This window comes from Typopeltis vanoorti, chromosome 4 (genome assembly GCF_054136105.1).
Source record: "Typopeltis vanoorti isolate ZY-2024b chromosome 4, IOZ_Tvanoo_1.0, whole genome shotgun sequence".
Lineage (NCBI taxonomy): Eukaryota > Metazoa > Arthropoda > Arachnida > Uropygi > Thelyphonidae > Typopeltis > Typopeltis vanoorti.
This window is the reverse complement of record NC_143552.1, coordinates 22,407,322-22,428,597: the sequence shown is the minus strand read 5'-3', so window position 1 is coordinate 22,428,597 and position 21,276 is coordinate 22,407,322. Positions and strand designations below refer to the sequence as shown.

The window sequence follows — 21,276 nt, the reverse complement described above, 5'->3', positions numbered from 1 at the left end:
GTTGGGAGTAGTACTAACAAGAAGTCGCATCTAAATAACACACGGACCCTGCACAGGAAGCGGGAATAACGCGTAGAAGAAGAAGAAGATCACAGCCTCACCAAAAGTTATAGGCATTAATGAAACTGTAAGTATGTTAAATGCTAAGAGCAGATAACATAGCTACAGAGATAGATGGAAATGGGTTTAGGATATTCAGGGAAGATAGACAGAGGATGTTGGGGGTACTACTGATGATAACAGATGAATTGTAGCCAACAAGAATAGGAGTCAGTCAGCCAGATGGCAGTTCTTTTGAGACAATCTGGTGTGAGAATGAGGTCAATAGGTCAAAATAATAAAATTGGTTACTGCTATAGGTTATGGGACACCAATGATGATGCGGAAGATAAGCATCAGCAGATTAGTATAATGAGTTTAGGTTGAGTAATTATTATGGAGGAACTTCAACTTTGGAGGCATAGACTGTAAGGAGGAAAGATCACATGGAAGGAAATGCAATTTATACTTATTGAGAGATAACTACTCGAAGAAGTATGTAATGGACTTGAGGTACAAGAGTGTTGGATCTGGTTATAGGATCAGAAGACCTGGCCATAACTAATGGGAACTTGTAAATGGGTTCAGATTTTCACAGCAGAAGACAGTTTGTTTGCACTTTTGCTGCAGAAGAATATGGAAAATCAGATTATAAAAAAAGATTAGCTGAGTAGACCAAAGGAAATCTTAAAGAGTAATATCTCTCAAAAAGATATTACTGTGGCAGAGGTAACAGGTACTGATGTGACAGCAGAATCTCAATGCAAATAGCAGCTCTAGAATTAGATGGAATATCACCTCCCATTTTATGAACTTGTGCAATGGAAGTGGTGATGCCTTTGACTAGGCTGTTTTATTTCTCAGCTCTGGCAAAGTCCCAAAACAGTAGAAGGAGGGCAAAATAATTCCTTTGCATAAAGGAGGATCTAAGTCTACATTAGATATTAGGAATGATTTAAGTTATCTTAGGAATGGTAGAAGAAGTACTGGAAGAGTTGGTCAAAAAGAGAAAATTGAGGAATGTAATACTCTATTTGGGGCAGAATGGTTTTATGAAAAGGGGGGTCAGTCATGCCTTAGCAATTTACTAACTTTTTATAATAGAGTGACAGCCGAGCTGGATAAAGGGAATGGCTACACAATGATATTGCTGGAGTTTGCAAAGGCATTTGAGAGGATACCACATGGAACTCTATTATGCAAACTGCAACACATGGGGATGGAAATTTGTGATATGGATGAAAGGGTAGCTGATGGACAGATACCAAAACGTAGTATATGGGGGAGGAGAATCCAGGAGAAGGCATGTGATACAGGAAATAATTTGAAGGGAGATCAGTTGTTTGCTAATGATGCTGAGTTAGGTAAGGTAATAGTTGAATTCAAGGTGATGTAGAGAGCTTGCAGGATGATTTAAATAGGCAGGCGGTATGGGCAAAACATAATGAATGTCATTTTAATGTGGAAAAGTGTAAAGTTCTGCATTTTGGGATACAAAGATTACAACTGCGTAGCATATTGAGGAAGCCATGGATATGGGATTAGTAGAGAGGATTGAAGGTGTATTGCTAAAATAGCCAGGGTAGCTCACAGGATTACTTGGTTATTGAAAAACGCAATAACAAGCAGAGATAAGGGAGTTATCATTCCTATCTATAAAGCCTTGTATGACTATATCTGCATTATTACTGTGCTCAGCTCTGGGCACCGGGATTTCTTGGGGAGGAGGAAGTAGTGGAGATGATCCAGAGTCATGTGACCAAATTGGTGGGTGGTCTGTGGAATGATTTGTATGAGGATAGAATAAAGGTTTGTGGATTGCAAATGTTGATTGATAGGGGAAAAAGGGGAGATAGGATAGAAACATTTAAGTTACTTACAGGATTTTATAGGAATGATGCATGGTTAATGTTTCAGTGTGCCTAGAGAGAGAGCAGAACAAGAGGTCATCCCAAAGCTGGGTAAGAGCATGGTTAGCAAGGGCATCAGGACTAGATTTTTCAGTTGAAGAGTGGAGAATGAATGGAATGGAATGCCAGAGCCACTTGTGAGTGCTTTGTCTGTTAATGGATTCAAGGAGGGTACAATGGATATTGTGTGGATAGTTTGGGTCTCCCACAATGAGTCGGTGTTTTCTATAGAAGTGCCTGTGCAATAATAATAATAACAATAATACAGTGCTGGCTCTAGGGGTCCTGGTGCCGCATTGCAATTTTAAGTTGAGCGCCCCTTACATTTTTTTGAATGTACTTAAAATTTAAAGGTTAAAAAATCAAAACACATATTTTTATGTAAAATTGTGTATTTTGAAAAGATATATAATATGAAAAATACACACATAAACCTCCCAAATGGCCAGGACGTCTATTTATACACGTCCAGCAAAATCTGGATAGAGCCTCCAGAGCTGTAAGTATAGACAAAGCCCTTTGGTCGGAAAGACCTGAGTTTAATTCCCGTCAGTGATGTGAGGAACCTTTATCTGGTCTCTTTCGACGAAAGGTGAGTTAGCAGGTCTCATACGGAGGTAGGAATTTTTTTCACATGGATTACAGTCATGAATACGTCCCAGCCATATGCTGGTTCCGAGCCTGGATAAAAAAATTGGGGGGTTAGGGAAAACAATGGTGAACTACCCTGTAAAAATCTCACCAGGAATACTTTGTGGGCCAGCCAACAAAGTCACCTAGGGTCGGAAACGAATGAAATGGAAAATCAGAGAAAATCTGGATATGATGCATGCTATCTGTTGAAAGTACATCGTTAAGAAGTGCGATTTGGCCGTGATGTCCATTAGAAGGTGCGATAATCCTTCACACTGAAGAGAACACTTAACCAGATCATCTCATGATCATAGCTGTGTCTCAGTTGCCTACAACAAGAAACGCAGTTTCTTGATTATGCTGGGTAACAGGACACTTAGTTATATTGGATAGACTAAAAAATAGAAGTAATTTTAATTTTTGTTTTCTCCTTTTATTGTGCAATTTTTAATGCCAGGACAAAATAAGAGATCCTTGCATTCTTTCTTCACTTAATTATTGCATTTCTTGGGAGAACCAATGTTTTTTTTTTTTTGTGTGTTAATTTTGTCTAATTGATTAGTTGACAGTATATTTTATTTGTTCTTGAAGAACTTAATTGAAGATAATTATTTGCAATATTTGGAGAAAAAAAAAAAAAACAGGCTGTCGATGTTACAGATTACGTTATTTTTATTTTGTTCAAAATCAAATTTCATAGAATACTCCACAGATTGCCTGAAGGACGGTCTTTGACGACTTTGCTTTATAGGTAATAATATGAAAATCTTTAATCATATCAAATTGTGTACATACTGTGAAAGTATAAAATACGAAATTAGAAGGAAGTAGATATAATTCAGTTACTATGAGCGATCATGGCAGCAGAGGGGGGGGGGGGTAAAACAGAGTGTAAACGGCACTTCTACTGAGCCACACAGGCTCCATACGATCGCTCGTGCACACACGTATGTGTATCTGTACCATTAGATGAGTGGCTATGCACCTCGCAACCACATGCCTGGGAAAGGAGTGTCCTGGGTTCGATTCTCATCACTATGTGAGGAGCTTAGGATCTTTCTCAGACATAGCCAAGTTAGCTAGTCATGGGCGTGGACTGCAGAATTTTTCTCCCCAGTTTATCTCAGGTTTTTCATCCAGCAAGCAGGCAAACCAGCCTTGAGAACTCAACGCTACTACAGACACAGGATACACCAGGAGGCATAGGGCTAACCACGTTATTCTTGAGTACGGTTGCAGTTAAATGAATAGAAAAACCCTCAACACTGCAAGGTGAAAGAGGGAAAATATATACGTGTATATATCTTGAAAACAACAAATGATGACCTGGAATTTCCTAATTTAGAAAACTCCAGATAACACAAGTTCACTTTTCTAAGTCAAAAGATCATAAACATTAGAAATCCACTACTGTTAGCCATTATCATTATTTCCAATGTTCAGTTGACAAAAATACCAAGAAAATAATCATGTGCAATTTCTTTTCAAAAAACACACAAAGAAAGTACATTATAAATCACACTTCATTCTGAAATCTCCACCCAATGAAAAAGAAAATACTACATATTTTCTTCTTATTATTATTCTTATTATCATCATTATCTCGCATTTTCTTTGTACAAAGCAGAAATCACTGCATAGTTGGAAAAGATATTTATTGCTAGTTTAGATAGGTGGCATTTTTGAAGCAGCTATACTTTTATTACTTTTTACACAAAATGTATCCCAAATGATTTAGATTTGTAACAATTGTCTTGTGAATGGTTTTGAAAATAAATTATTTCAAACATCAGCAGGATGAATAGGTGGGTCCTCTTTCCCTCCCACAAAAAAAATAAAAAGCTGAACGCTTATGCAACACATATGCACCTATTCTTTTTAATTCAAATATTTCTTTCTTTCTTAAATAACTGCATCAAATAATTTATAAGTTTTCGATAATAATTTATAAATTATAAGTAGTAAAAGTGAAATTGTGATTATTATAAATTAAGAAATTATTTTTACATAAATATTGTATCAGACTGCAAAATAAATATCGGTATTTCTATTTAGAATATTTCTATTTAAAATTCAAAACAAAACATTGCTGATGTGTTATGCACTACTGCTTGAGGTTCTTTAGTGTGACTTCTGAAGAAGTGGACTTTCTTTCTCAGTAGCATTGAGTGTAATCTAAGCTTTCAGCTACAGCTGAAAAGATTATTGTCTAGCATTTCTAAGACATACACTCTTTCCTGAGAATATTATTATTATACAAACACCTCCTGGAGTCAAGTCTCATCGAGGGAAACAATAGTAAGATGTATTCTAACAGAGATAATGCTTATCATGCCTCATCTTAAACTGGTTCAAGGTTTGTGCACTAAGTATCTCATTTGGCAATAAATTCCACTCCCCACCCACTCTCCATGCAAAGAAGTCATGTCGCACTCTCTTACACACCACACCTTTATACAACTTCCAAGAATGACCTCTTACCTCATCCCTCCTTCAATTCTCTGAAAAATATCCTTGGCGTCTTAGCAATTGTCTAGTATTTCTGAGACAAGTTATTTCCAGCAGTAAGTAGTAAGAGTAGTCATAGTTGGAATTTTTTAAGGAAAAAACCTAACACTACTGAACTTTCTTTTTTTTTTGTTGCATACATATAAACGGTTTTTATATGGTGAAAATATAGAATAGAATTTCTAAAACTTAGAACAATGTCAACAGACAGATGAACAAATGATTGTAGATTGCAAAGAAATAGTCCGGAATTAGAAGCATCTGCTTCTGCAGACACAACAATATTATTGCCTTACTTCTTTTATCAAACAGTAGAATGAAGTAATAGATATTGAACACTGTCTGTGAAAACTTTAAACCAGTAGAAAATTAGATAGAGTAGTAACTTATATTTAGTTACAGGGGTTCCATTTTGAATTTAAAAAAAAAAAAAAAAAATGCATTAAACAAAAAATTTGGTAAGACATAAAAAGTAAATGTAAATAAAAAATAAATACTTAAAGAAATGCATAAATTTTTCTTTTATTTGTAATGCCTTAGGTTAAATTTTGAATCTACTTACCTCAGTGTGAATTAACTACACATTCACTGTGTGTTTTGCAATCAACAATTCGATTATTTACAAACAATGCCCAAATGTCATTTGTAATAGAGTTTAAGTTGGTATATGTGCATGCCTCAAGTCCTAACTGGTGAATGTATGCTGCATTAAAAAAAAAAAAAGAAAAAAAGTCAGGTGTGTAAGTGGACCCCCCCATAACACAACGCCTGGGGCGTTGTGTTATGGGGGGGTCCACTTACACACTGACTGGTGTGTAAGTGGACCCCCTAGACAAGCCAGGCTGGTGGAAACGCCTGGCTTGTCTAGCGTTTCCACCAGCTCTATACTACACATCACATAGCGAAAAACAACTTGCAGGTTTTGCTAAATGTTATTAACAGTCACAGTATATATTATTATTATTACATGACACCTCCAGGGAGTCCAAAGACTCATCCAGGGAGGATATCTCTACAGCTCTCCGTCTCAACCGCTCACTTCACCAACTACAATGAACTGCAACTACCATCATCATCTACTGCCCACCATCACCACTAGTATTTTTACAGACAATCACAAACATCCATGCCCACTATGGGATTCGAACACGCAGCATTTTGGCTGGAGAGTGGATAAGGTAACCACTCGGCCAACCAGGCCTGCAATATTATATTACAATATTAATCATTAAGGAATTAAAATGTGGAAAGGCAGAGGGAATAGATGAAATACCTGAAACAACTTCAGAAGAAAGGAACTGAAGAAATAACCAAAATAATAAATTTAATTTATAACAAAGGAGAACTACCAAAAGATTTTATGACCTTAATATTTATACCTATACCAAAGAAAAGTAATGCAGTGAACTGCAAGGATTTTAGAACAATAAGCCTCATTTCCCATACATCAAAAATACTTATGAGAATCTTAACACGAAGAATTACATCTAAAGTGGAAGAATTTCTTGGAGAAGATCAGTTTGGTTTCAGGAAGGGTAACAAGAAGGGGAACAAGAGATGCAATTGGACTGTTAAGAATAGTAAGTGAAAGAAGTCTAGAAGTGAATAAAGAAGTTAACATCTGTTATATAATTTTGAGAAATTGATTTTGAGAAAGCTTTTGACTATGTAAAATGGGATAAGATGGTGGAAGTAATGGAAAAGATAAAGGTATATATTGGAAAGACAGAAGGCTAATTATCTCACTATATATGGGACAAACTGCCATGGTGAGAGACATATATGGTACAACAGAGAACCAGGTATCATTGGATGAGGAGTAAGACAAGGCTGTTTTCTCTGTCACCAATTTTGTTCAACATGTATTCTGAAGCAATGTTAAAAGAAGCATTGGAGAATTCGGAAGAAGGAATAAAGATTGGAGGTAGACAGATATTTGCAATATGACAAGGCATTACTATCAAACACTGAAACAGGACTACAACATCTGTTGAACAGATTACTGGAATCCTGTATCAATTATGGAATGAAAATTAACATCAGAAAAACAAAGGTGATGAAAATAGCAAGGAAAGAGGCAAATATGGATATCAGAATAAATGGGGAAAAATTGAATCAAGTAAAGACATTTAAATACCTAGGAAGCGTGATTAGCAGTGATGGAAGATGTAAAAATGACATAAAAGCAAGAATAGCGCTGGGGAGAGATGCCTTTAATAGAAAATGGAATTTATTCAGAAGTAAAATGGATAGAAACCTAAAGAAAAGACTAATAAAATGTTATGTGTGGAGTGTTGCCCTCTATGCATCTGAAACTTGGACATTGAAGAAAGAAGAAATTAAGATTTTGGAAAGTCTTGAGATGTGGATTTGGAGAAGGATGGAAAAAATCAAATGGACAGATAAAATAACTAATGAAGAGGTCTTAAAAAGAATAGAAGAAGAAAGAAGTCTGTTAAGGAGTATAAAAAGAAGCAAGGGAAACTGGATCAGACATATTCTGAGAGGGAATGGAATCATCAGAGATGCCATCGAAGGAAAAATAGACAGAAAAAGACCCAGAGGAAGAGTAAGGAAAACAATGCTAGTTGACATGCTCAATGGAGACAGGTACACAACCTTGAAAGAGAAGGCTCAGAACAGAAGAGAGTGGAAGGAAAGTTTCTGCTACTAAAAGAAGAACTTGCTCAATTGCAGAATACTAAAGAAGAATATCAAAATGTGTTTTTATTTTTTCCGCTCACTTCAGTGTCGTTTGAAGAAGGCGCCCCGATGCAGCGCATCGCCTGCTTACCCTGTTAAGCTGGCCCTGTAATAATAAGTTACTATGACCAGGTTTAACAGGAAATTCACATCTTGAAGGCTTGGTCAATTTTGTTATTTTTCTCACTATTGTTTAATAGTTAATTGGCCTATAGAGTAATTAAGCAGAGACATGATGGAGAATGGTGAAATGATGAGACATACATCTGTTAATAAGATGCAATCAAAGGTAGACAATTAGTAGATATATTTGCAAAGAAATTTAAGCAGGTAAAAATGTAAATGATTCAAATATACTGAAATGACTAATCCTTTTTAATTTTTAATGATGGATAAAGGAATAATTGATATATATATATATAAAAAAAAAAGATTTTGTTGGGTATTCAGAGCAAGTAGGGGACTGGAAGAAAGAAACTGTCCATAATCCAACTAGGAAAGGAAAAGCAGAAATCAGAGATATACCCTCTTAATATCCCAGGAAGAGGAAGGCAACATGGTGCCACTGCATAAGGGAGAATTCAAATTAAAGGTGGCAAACGATGAGTCAGTTTGTATAAGTGTATGTGGCAGTGAAGATATTAAAGAGGCTAGCTGAACCTTGGATTAATGGGAATAAGAATCTTTTCAGAGACTATAATGAGTTTGTTAAGGAACTGTCTTACTTCAGTAATCTAGCTACATTTTATAATAAAGTGACAGAAGTACTGAACAAGAAGAGGTTATACAAGTATACAATGAATTTGCGAGATTTTACCAAGTGTCAGAATAATACATGACCAACTACTGTTGATATTAAGGAGGATGATGAATTCAGTTATAAAGACGACCGGCCAGAGTAATGGATGCGATGGCTCAAAAAAAAAAGAAAGCCGATAACAAATTGGGTATCACATTCTTTTTATGCTCATCATCATTTAATTTATATATATATATATATATATATTTATTTACAGAGTAATTGACTCGGTTAAATGACATGTTTATAATTATTAACTGACTTAAACACATAAGAAAAAATACAAGAGATTTAATAAGGTTTTCTCCTTATTAAATCTATGTTCCAACTCAGGAAGTCCTTAGTCATTAAAAAACAAGTTATCTAAAAAGATTTTCGCCTTACTTGTGCATTGTGTGGATTCAGGCTACTTCTTATTTGAAGACAAGATCTACAAACAGAACAGCGGTTTGGCAATGGGTAGCCCGATTTCTCCGGTGCTAGCCAACTTTTTTCTTAAAAATTTTGAGGAAAAGGCCATTTCTTCAGTGACCCAAAATCTGGCTACATTAGATGGACGACATTTTCCTAATTTGAGAGCACGGTCCAGAAAACTTACAAACCTTTCTGGATCATTTAAACAATTCTCATCAAAATATAAACTTCACATCCGAACCAGAAGTTAATGGTGTTTTAGCTTTTCTAGATATAAAACTTACTAGAACAACAGATGGTCTGAAGATTTCTATCTTTAGAAAGCCAACACACACCGATAGATACCTACATGCTTCGTCTCACCACTACCACCCCTCAGAAATTAGGAATTATTTCCACACTAGCTCATCAAGCGAGATCCTTGTTGTCAGAAGAAGAGGAACTTCAACAAGAACTTAGTTACCTCAAAAGGACTTTCTTAAATAACAGTTACTTTCCTAAAAACATCTATAATCGTCTTAGTTGTACGTAATCAACATAGTAATGAAGATAACTCAAACTCAACAGCCTACATCTCCTTATCGTATATAAGTTCTCTTTCTCCTAAACTAGTGAAAATCCTGAAGAAATTTAATGTTAAAACATATTTCTCCACATTTCCAAAACTCCGATCTTACCTCAGTCAACCTAAAGTAAAACACAAGCTTCTTCACTTCCAGGAGTATACAAAATCATTTGCAGTTGCGGCAAACCATATTATGGCCAGACAGAAAAGTCCATCTCTCTCCACCTAGAAGAACACCAACGTGACATTTCTTATAACAGAATCCGTGCTAGTGCCCTATCTAGCCACGTTTTATTCTTGGCCAATACCAATGTTGAAGGACGACAACATCAAATAGACTGGAACTCAACTTCAAACATCCATAAATTCTCCAATGAATTAGAAAGACATATCTTGGAATCCAAAGAAATAGCTCTCAGCCCTGCCCATGTAAACAGCAATCTCAATTGCAGCCTGCTCAATTCACATAGCACTGTAATCCAGTTTTGGCACACTCATGATATCATTCCCACACACACAGTGCTTCATGCCAGAACTAATGCTTGCACTCAATTTCAAACACAACTACTACTTGTTCTAAACTCTGTTTGTCTAAAGTACAATATATTTTTAAGATGTTGTTTTCTCCACAGTACTGTATTCACCTGATGAAGTCGGCACTTCCGATGAAACTAGTATTGAAACTTTATTAAATCTCTTGTAGTTTTTCTCGGTGTTTAAGTCAGTTAATAATTATAAACAATATATATATATATATATATATATATATATATATATATATATATATATATATATATATATATATATATATTGATGATATAATTCAAGGTGTGAGAGGATATGTTCAATTTTTTGATAAATTAAGGTGGGTAATATTAGACAGTCCTAGTGTGATAGTGTCACAAGAACGTTTGAAAAGGTTGGTGCTCTGAGCAGATGCAGTGATGCCACTTCAGTGTATCCATTCTTAAATTCTGAAAAGTAGGTTAAGCAGTTTGTTAATAGGAGAGACCATGAGGAGTAATGAATTTATGGAATTTCATTTGGAGATGAAGAAGGTGAGAAGTTCTGGTGGATAGGGAGCCAAAGTTCAGTGGGCACAATGCGAATGCTATAAAGGGTACTCAGAAATCTGCAGTCATAATGAAAACGACACTGCCAAGTAGGATAAGGAGGTGATATGCCACATAAAGGATCCAACCATCACACATCTGGATTTCTGTGTACAGAACTGGATATCTGGATATATCCAGATTATAAGATCTTGAGCACAAGGATAGTTTGCTCTGCAGAACATAGTAGAAGAGATATATAGGTTGTTGAGAGGAGTCTATTAGATAAATATAGGAGAAATAATGCATAGGGTTACAGGCAATGGGAGAATGAGTTCTTCCCTGGAAACTGTATAACAGTCATAACAAAAAAGGAAGAAAAAAAAAAAAGATCATTTACATGGAGAGTGGTGAATGATGATGAATTATTAATAGATGGTTAATTCTCAAATGCTGAATGTGTTCAAAAGAAAGTACGATATGTGTTATGGTATGCAGAGAATTTAGCCTTCCAATGATGACTATGATTCTGTGAGACCTGGAAATAATATTAATATCCAATACACTTAAGAAGAAATAATAACATTATATCAAATATGAATTTTCAGTTTTAGCAACCAATATGTTGGCCAGCATGGCTGAGTGCAAAGCATCTCTACTTTCCAATTAAGTGCAGTGGGTTCAAATCTCACTGAGACATGGGCATTTGAATCTTTAGATGGGAGATGATTTTTCTCATCTTACTGTGAGACTCTATCCCACTTACTACATGAAATGGCTAGAAAATTATTGTGTTCAGTCATCTACAGAGCAAAATTACTGGATCATCTAACTTTTAGTTTACATGTGGCACTAAAATGTAGAACTAGTTCACAACCTTTCATGGATGACATTCAAACAAACAACAAAAAAAATCTTTCTGTTATCTACACTTTTAATATATATTTAAATTTAGCTTACCATCATCAAAGATAACTAACAGGGGTGCTACTAAGTCACACATTCCTTGGACATAACCAATATCTAGGTGCTCCCACACATACCTAAATAAAATGTATTTTTTAGAAACTTGATTAATAATATACAATGGCAGAATGCAATGAATAATAAAAGAAATTTTTCTTCCCTAAGAGTACTGATATCTTGGATTAGACTTTTAAAACTGATGCAAAATCAAATCTAAAACACCTTGTCACTTATTCAAAGTGCCAAAACTCTTTATCTAAAATAGTTCATAATTTTAGTATAGCAACTAAACTGCTATTAGTATAAAACATATACAGATGAACCTCATTTAATTCAGTTTTAACAAATCTGCAATTTTTATTCAGAGAGCAAACAAGCACAAATTCATGAAACCTAAAAAACACACTCAGAATGTGGTCAAAATACTTGCAGAGGAAGAGGAATCTGTCATCAGCAATTGCAATACTTATCCAAATGTGTGCCTTAAACTTCTTTATTTCCATTTACTAACACACACACACACAAAAATACATTCACCTCAACCATCTCTGCCTTACTCACATCTTTCTTATACAAGGTAGCCCATGGAACATGCTATAGAAAGGGCTCCATCTCTGCGCAGCAACTGGATAAGTTTTTTTAAACATCACCAGATTTTTTTTATTAATTATGAAAAGCCACATCATGTAAATGCCTTACATTTTTAGCTTCACAAAGATAGGCTCTTTCAATGAAATGTTCCATGACTTATGGGCAATCCTATATAACCTACAGGGATGGGTTTGTTTTGCATATTTCACTTGAATTCATGAAATATAATTCCTTATTAATGTGGTGCAAATTCTCTCACCAAAATGATATGTGAATATGAAAAGCTTTCCTCCTCCTACCCACTAGATTTTACAGATAGTATTCTCTCAATCTGCCCTGATACCAACATTCTGGAGATCTGACACTAATTAAGTCCCTCTTCTTTATATCCTTTCCAAAATCTTTTCATCTTGAACATTCTTGAACATGTCTACATCACTCCTGAGGCTCTTCTCTCTTCCACCTCCAATACACAGCACCTCATTGTTGACTTTTAAGACCTTGCAATGAATTGCTAACCATCCCTATCTATTTTCATGGATAATCTATTCAAATCTTCCTAGAGAACCATCACTTTGCATTACCTGCAAACAGTTGATAATCCCCTTTATATAAGTTCAACAATAACGGCTCGCGTGGTTAGCCTAGTGGCTATGCACTCCATAACCATATGCCTGGGAAAGGAGTGCCCTGGGTTCGATTCCCGTTGCCGATGTGAGAAGCTTAAGGATCTTTCTCAGACCTAGCCAAGTTAGCTGGTCTTGGGCGTGGACAGCAGGGTTTTTCTCCCCAGTTGATCTGGAGTTTTTCTCCCACAAGCAAGCAAATTGGCCCCATGAACACACACACAGCTACAGCCATAGAATATACCAGGAAGCATAGGGCTAATAACCTTATCCTCAGGATGGGTACGACTTAAAAGGGCTTAAGATAGCTCTGTAACAGACCAGTAGGCCTAATACGTAGAAGGGAGAAGAAGAATAATGGCCCTGCAACTTCAAAGATGCTGTTCCACTATACAAGACTTGTTATACTCAAACAGCCAATCTCCTATCCAACTGCATCAGTGCATTTTGGCTATTTATCTTTAAAGGCCTTGACGAAAATCTAGATAGCAGCAATAATTATATTAATTATGTACAGGTCCAGTGACATTTCATGTGTGGGGTCATCATTAAAAAAAAAAAAAAGAAGAAAGAAAAAATTAAAGGAATCCTCCTTGTCTTTGTAGTAACAGAAAAAGAACATTCATTTTCTTCTATCCTTTGACATCCTTTTCATTTGGGCTCAGCTGTAGCATTCTGATTTACTAATCACTTGTTCAGAAATTTCAATTTATTTTCAATTTCAATTAATTTCAAGAAATTGTTTTACCTCAAGATATGTTCTATCCATTTTCCACTTCTGTTTGTTATTGCTCTAATGATATTTTTATCCTCACTAATTTGTAAGAATACTTCCTCATCAGCCACTTTTTTCTGTCAATTTAATTTTCAGTACTCCACCAATCTGCATAAATCAAATGTATGCATTCTTAAATGTCATGTTTTTCATTTGTTTCACTTTTCCACTTTCACTTATACAAAAAGCAATACTCCAAACGTACACTTGCTTTTATGAACTTCATGTCTGAGAAAATAAGTCTTACTACTGCTAAAACTTCCTTTGCTACTGATTCTACATTCTACCACACTCCATTATTACATTCCTTAGATATTTCAAACTTCAAATTTAATGTACTTTTCACTATTGAGTGAAAACTTAGCAGTGAGTATTTTATTGGTATTTACAGCCATACTATATCATTTAAATATTCTCTCCGTAACTTCCAAAACATTTACCAGGTCTCTTTCCAAATAAGCAATTACTACAATGTTTCATTTATAGCTTCTCCAATGTCAAAAAGATGTGACCTTACTGTCTCATATACTGTCATATATAATCTTACTCTCTCTCTCCAGTTAATTTTAGTTGTTTTTTTTTTATACTTTTAAAGAGTTTTTCAAATTTACTCAGCCAAATGTATTGATTTTATGGATATGGAGAAGACATGTGTCCTTCACTTCCTCATCCTTTTTTCCTGTTATTTGCCTTAGGCAAAGATTATTTCCCTTGTTCCAATTTTTTTTGAATCCAAATTGGTCATCAGTTAAATTTCTTTTAAACTGTAAAAAGAGTACAAGGCAAGAGGGGAAGAACCAGATGCCATCACTGGAAGTTATGTAAGAGTGTGGTGAAGAGGGTTCTGAAAAGTAGGTTTTTATTATTATTATTATCCCAGGACTCCAAGGAGTCACAGATTCGTCTAGGACAGTGGTTGATATCAACCCCCAGGGATCGATAAAATGTTGTTAGGGGTCGATAGAAAAATATAAGACATCATTGTACGGGTAATATTTAATTCGGTTAACTTGGATTACCTCCATCCTGAATGAGAACGCAATTAAGAGTGAATTGTAGGAACAGTGACATGAAATAGACCTGTAAGATGGAGCAAGGTCATGAAAATAGTTACGGAGGTCAATCAAGTAGGCCAAAATGACGTATTTACCAATAAACGAATGTGGTGGTTCCCAGCCGGCCAGCGCGGCAGGAGCAAGATTGCAACACGTGCATGGTTGCTTATTTATTTATACTTACACGTATTCGATCCCAGTCTCATTTTTGCCATCGACATACAAGTGAGAGTTAATGTTCTAAAATTCATCAACATACATATTATAATTCAATCGTTATTCATTCACGAACTAAACTTCTCTATGTTGAAGAATTGAGAAGGGCTGGTAGTAATACCAGTAGTTTATTAACAACCAGTATATTAATATCACTAGTAATACCAGTGATACTATATAATACATACAAGAAACACTGTAACTATAAAATAAACAATTTAAAAACTCACATAAGCATCTTTTTCGCTTATCCTATTATAATTACGTAATAGTAAAATAGAGGGGGGGGTCGATAAAACATCAAGAAACTCCCGAAGGGGTCGATGGTCAAAGAAGTTTGGCGACCCCTGGTCTAGGAGGTTCCTTTTATCATACACACACACACACACACACACTTGTGTCATACACACCCACACACCCACATCATCATACCATTTTTAAAATATTCAAATTCTCTGCAGACACTATGCTCCCAGGCAATGCATTCCAATCATTCACAACTCTCCATGCAAAAAAACCTTCTTCTCACTCCCCTGCTCACACCTTCTTATAAAGCTTTTATTATTATTATTATTAATTTGCCAGCCTGGTTGACTGAGTGGTTAGGATATCTGCTCTCCAGCCAAAAGGCTGCGGGTTCGAATCCCGCCATAGGCATGGATGTTTGTGATAAATGTGAAAATGCTATTGGTGGACAGTAAATGGCGTTGGTGTAAATGATGCGGATGATGGATGATGGGTGGATGAGGTTGAATGGTTTGCACAGTATCTATCATACTTTGCTTTGAACTCATTCACAGTCATAGCACCCACAACATACTCTGGCAACCTATTCCACTCATTCACTACTTTCCAAGCAAAAAACGAGAGACAGAGGGCTCTCACTAGCCCCTTATAGCTCACTACTGGCCACAACCCATGTAATCACTTCATGATCACTCTCACCAACTGGAGGAAAGTGTGAAATCCCACTCACAAGTACATCCTCTGATGATATGATCAGATCTAAAACTCTCGATTGTCGTGTGCCCTCCTTTACATGTTACCTTTTCTACCACTACCTACCATTTCTCAAGAACTCGAGAAATTCATTTTCCTTATTCCTGAATATTATCTCTTCATTCCACTCTATATCACCATAATTACAATGACTCATAATAATTATCCTTCTTTTGTTCACTAATCCAAGCTGTTTATACATTTCTTCATTACCACCCTTCACATTCCCTGACCTATAACAACATCGAACTAAATATGTCTTCCACTCATTTTGCATGTTACACCACACTGCATCATAACCAATGCTACTATTTTCCTCTTTCATATCTACCTTATGTGACATAATTCCCCTGCTATCATCAGCAGCACTCCCCTCACTTCTTGCCCCTTCTATCCTCGCAAAAAATACTGTATCCTTCTATTTCTATTCCCATTACAATATCATCTTCATTGAACCATGTTTCACTTATTCCAATGATTTATGATTATTATTATTACGTGACCCCTCACTGAGTCTATGAACTTCCTGGAGTTTATAGACTCATTGAAGGGTCACGTATTAATAATATTATATAATAATAAGACCCAATGCCATCTACCGACCAACCACCACCACTACTAGTATTTTCACAGACAATCACAAATATCCATGCCCACGGCGAGATTCGAACCTGCAGCCTTTTGGCTGGGGAGGATACACTCTCAGCCAACAAGGCTGGCTTATTTCGGATACTTCTGGCATTTTTATACAAACACAGTACTTCGTTTTTAGGTCTATAACCAGTAGTATCCAAGGCACTTGTTGGTTGTGATTTCTCCACCACATCTGCCCTTGACCAGTCACCTTCATCACCACTTACCACATATATCCGCTCAGTGGACTTCCCCACCCACATCACAATATATTCTATCTCCATACATGCATTCACTGCTACTCTCAACATCCACTCTCCCTACATCATGTGTCCCTGTCCACCCAAGCTCCCACTGTTTCCCTGTTCCTCATGTGTTCCCATTCTCTCTTCTTCTTCTCTCACACTACCATTGTTTTTGCTGCTAAGCACTTCTGTCTCTTCATCTCTTGTATGCAGCACACACTATAACACCATACACACTGTATATGATTTTAAAACCTTATATTTATTAAGCACACCCGATATATTTTTCAGATGTGTTTTGAATATATGTTTAGTGTATAGTAACAGTCTTGCTGTGGTCTTCTGTACTGAGGAAGCAAGGACTGATTGGTATTTTACATTTTATCCAGTATTTTGGAATTTCATAGCTATTAACTAGTAAACCTGAAATGAAGGTAGGCAAATTCAGTAGTAAGAGCATTATCACTGGAACAGAGTGCTAGATCTGTGTGTGTGTGTCAGTGTTTTTAAAACAGAGCTATCTGAGCCATACTGTTTGATTCGATGATGATGCAAATGGCTGTGTAAATAACTTCCAGTGTGTATTGGCTATGTATAAATAGAAAAATATAAAGAACCTTTTTGAAAGGCATGTGATTAGTATGCAGTTAACTGATTTGTTTTCAGTTATGAAGTGAATTTTTGCATGTTGGCTATTTAAATGTAATAAAAATCTAACTACCATGTTTGAACCATATATTCAAATGACAAACACATCATTTCACATAGTGCAGCAAAGCAGTAGTTTGAGGATGGCTGTGTTGAGTACTTGTTCTGTCTAAATGTTCTATGTAGAAATTGGCTAAAGGAAGGGAAGGGGAAGATCAATTGCTGCTCCATCCAACTGATTGTTTATCGTTCCTTTCCAATATCAAGCATGCAGAAATTTTAAAAATTTGAATATATCTGGGAAGGAAATGATACTTAATCAAATGTCTGTCTTCTGGATATGGTTTTTTTAATAGTTTTAAAGTGAACAAAATATTTTGCAAAATGGAGGAAAAGTTACCTCTGTGTGTGCAGGGAGGAGGGAAGACAAGTGATTTTGTCAGCTGTTTAGCAAGATTGTATGGCAAACTGTTCTGTAATATTAATAACTGGGTGTGTGGGGGAGCAAACTGTTCAGTAATATTAATAACTGGGTGTGTATGTGGGGGGGGGGGCGTTATGAGGTTTGTGAATTTTTGGTGCTCCCTGTATTCTGGGTAGGTTTTAGATGAAATGGCTTGAGCTTGTTAATAGTTACAGTTTCTTTAGGGAAAGATATGAGTTTCTTCAGTAATTTCAGAACTTTATTCTTTTAAATTTAATTAATTTCAGAAATCAAAAATAAATATAATTATGAATGTCTTACACCACAAACTGAGAAATTTGAAATCATAAGCTGTGCATAATCCTTCTCAACATCTGTGAAGATGCAGCAGATAAAGAATTCATAAAAGTTAAAAGCTGGTACCAGAAGAGATTTGAAATCTCCAACACTGAACTACAAGTCGACAGCAACTATATCAGATTACAGTGTTGTGAACTTATCATTGGTAACCTTAATGGAAGAAGCTATCAATGCATTAAGTTGAAGTCACAGCCTCACCATTACACCAAGGCAAGTACCAAAATTGAAATGACGATAACTGTTGAATTTGAGATATATAGCTTATTTTCTGTAACAGCAAATGACATTCATTTGGATTTAGCAAAACATCCTGACTAAATGCAAACCTCCCAAAAGGCAATATTTCACATAAAGAAAATATAATTTTTAGAAAAGCAATACAGTAGCAATCCTTTCCTTTAGTGTTAAATGATCAGCATTCATTTCAGACAAATTATGGAGACTACAACCATGTTAGAATTAATTAGCGCACCACGTAATTAAGTGGCCTGCTAATTTAACAGATCTTGGATTACCTAGATAATACTTGGATAATCCAGGATCTTAACTCTAATATAACAACACTCACATTGAATTAGGACACCACTTTTACTGTAATACAACAATCTATATGAATTTGTTCTCTGATGATGTTATAAATAGAATATAGCTTTGATGTAGTTTTTTTTGCCACTAGAGATCAGGCCAGTAGAATAATGGTTGATCAAATCATTGTCTCTTTGGCATACTGTTTGAAAAGTAATACAGCTTGTCTCTGTGTGTATATATATGTGTGTGTGTGTATATTCCAGATGATGACCTTAATATGAAGGTCGAAATGTCGGGAAATTAAAGTAATTAATTCTAATATGGTTGTAGTCTCCACAATTTGTCAGAAATGAAAAAAAAAATACAGTAACAAGAGCATTGCTATAACCAAAGCAAATAATGCTAAAGCAACTCTTATAATGAAATGAACAGAATATGATAAAATGCATAATGTTCTATATAATTATTCTACATACGTTCTGTTAATAAGCTCGAGCCATTTCATGTAAAACCACCCAGAATATAGGTAGCACCAAAAATTCACAAACTTGATATGCTTAACTTTCCCACTCACCAACAGTTATTGATTTATAGAACAGTTTGACATAGAAGCACAAACTTGCTGAACAGTTGGCAAAATCCCCCCACCCCACAACAGACACAGGTAATTCTTCTTCCATTTTGTAAAATATTCTGTTTGCTTTAAAACTATATTAAAAAATGTATACATTCTTGTTATTATTATTATTACATGACACCTCCAGGGAGTCCAGAGACTCATTGAGGGAAGGTAACTACTCTACAACTCTCTGTTTATACCAACGCCATCTACCGCCACTAGTATTTTCACAGACAATCACAAACATCCCCGGTGGGATTTCAACTCGCAGTCTTTTGGCAGAAGAGGGGATACACTAACCACTTGGCCAACACCATTTGTTATGTTAAATGGAAAGAAAAATTAAAACAAACAATTCGATGGGACAGTAAATGACCTCCATTTCCTACCCTTTAGCCAATTTTTACACAGAATACTTAGAGAGAACCAAACACTCGACACAGTCACTGTCAAACCACTGGTTTGGCTGCAATGATGTGTTTGCAATTTGGCTGCATGGTTCAGCACATAGTTTGTTTTCTGGTTTAATGGCACAAGGATACCCATGGTCATGCTGCGTCAGAACATATGTAATAAATAAGTGTCAGAACATATGTAATAAATAAGTGTCATACATAGGTCTAAAATCTAATAAATGAAATATTTCTTAGAAGAAAGATAATAAATCAGTAATTCTATTTCCTAATACTAATATATTAGGAAATAGAAATCTGAACAAACAGTTGAAAGTAAGAATCTTCAAGACAATGATCTGGAGCATGGGGACATATGGATGTGAGTCCTGGACGATCAATAAGAAGATGAGTGGAGGACTGAATGCATTTGAAATGTGGTGCTTGAGAAAAATGGATCATATCAGCTGGACTGAAAGAGTGAGCAATGAAGAAGTTCTTAAAAGATTCAAAATTAAAAGAGACTATATACATAAACATAAAAATGAGTGTAAAAAAAAAACAGGTATAAAACAGATGTAAAAAGAACTATAAAGAAAATATTAAAATTCATAAAGCATCATTCATAAAAAATATGTTTTTAAAAGCATATATTTTAAAAGCATAGCTTGATTAGCCACGTTGCAAAAGTCCTAATCAACATAATATATAGAACAATGGAACAGATGATAGAGAGAGAATTAAATGAAACAAAATTTGGTTTCAGGAGAAACAGGGAAGTTATCACAACACTACGGATATTGGGGAAAAGAATGATCGAGTGCAATAAATATTTATATCTATGCTTTGTGGACTATGAAAAAGCTTTCGATAATGTTAATCACTCTGTTTTATTTGATAATTTGCATAAAATAGGAATAGATAAAAATATTATGAGAATTTTGTTCAGAATATACACACCCAAGAAGCCAGGGTCAGATTTGAAGGAGAGGATACTGAATGGATCCCCCATAAAAAAGGGTGTGAGGCAAGGATGTCCCCGCTTCTTTTTAATGTCTATAGTGAATGGATGATGAGGGAGGCCTTGGTAGATCTAAAGGATGGAATAAAGATAAATGGACATCTGATAAATAATATAAGACATGCAGATGACATTGTACTTATGAGCGAAACAGAGGAAGGCTTGCAAAGAATTTTAAACAGACTGAACAGGGTCGGAAATGAGAGATATAAAATGAAAATAAACATTCAGAAGACAAAAGTGATGAAGATTTCAAGGAAAGGAAATGATGAGATGGAAATCATTTTGAACGCACAAAGAATAAAAAATGTAAAAAGTTTTGAATACCTTGGGAGTTGGATAACAGAAGACAATATTAGATATATGAAGAGCCAAAGGCTTCAATTCGGCGACATATGACTTGTTTAAGTTAAGGGATATTACATCCCATATCGTACCTTAGCCGAATAAGAAACTCAAAGAGTTTCATGCCGAATATAGTAGAAACTATATAAAGTTTGGCGATTCCAAGCATAAGCAAATACCTGGATACTGCAGCAACTGACCCTAAAGGTA

At 35.5% G+C, this 21,276-nt stretch overlaps 1 protein-coding gene across 10 annotated transcripts in view; it reads right to left on the bottom strand.

The window, feature by feature from the left end:
- LOC150107158 (small G protein signaling modulator 1-like) overlaps nt 1-21,276 on the bottom strand; it is a 568,327-nt gene that overhangs the window by 118,655 nt on the left and 428,396 nt on the right. For all 10 annotated transcript variants that reach the window (XM_090391669.1, XM_090391666.1, XM_090391674.1 and 7 more), the window contains one exon: nt 11,584-11,666. In XM_090391669.1, coding sequence (XP_090247795.1) covers nt 11,584-11,666 — 83 coding nt within the window. The remainder of the gene's footprint in view (nt 1-11,583; nt 11,667-21,276) is intronic.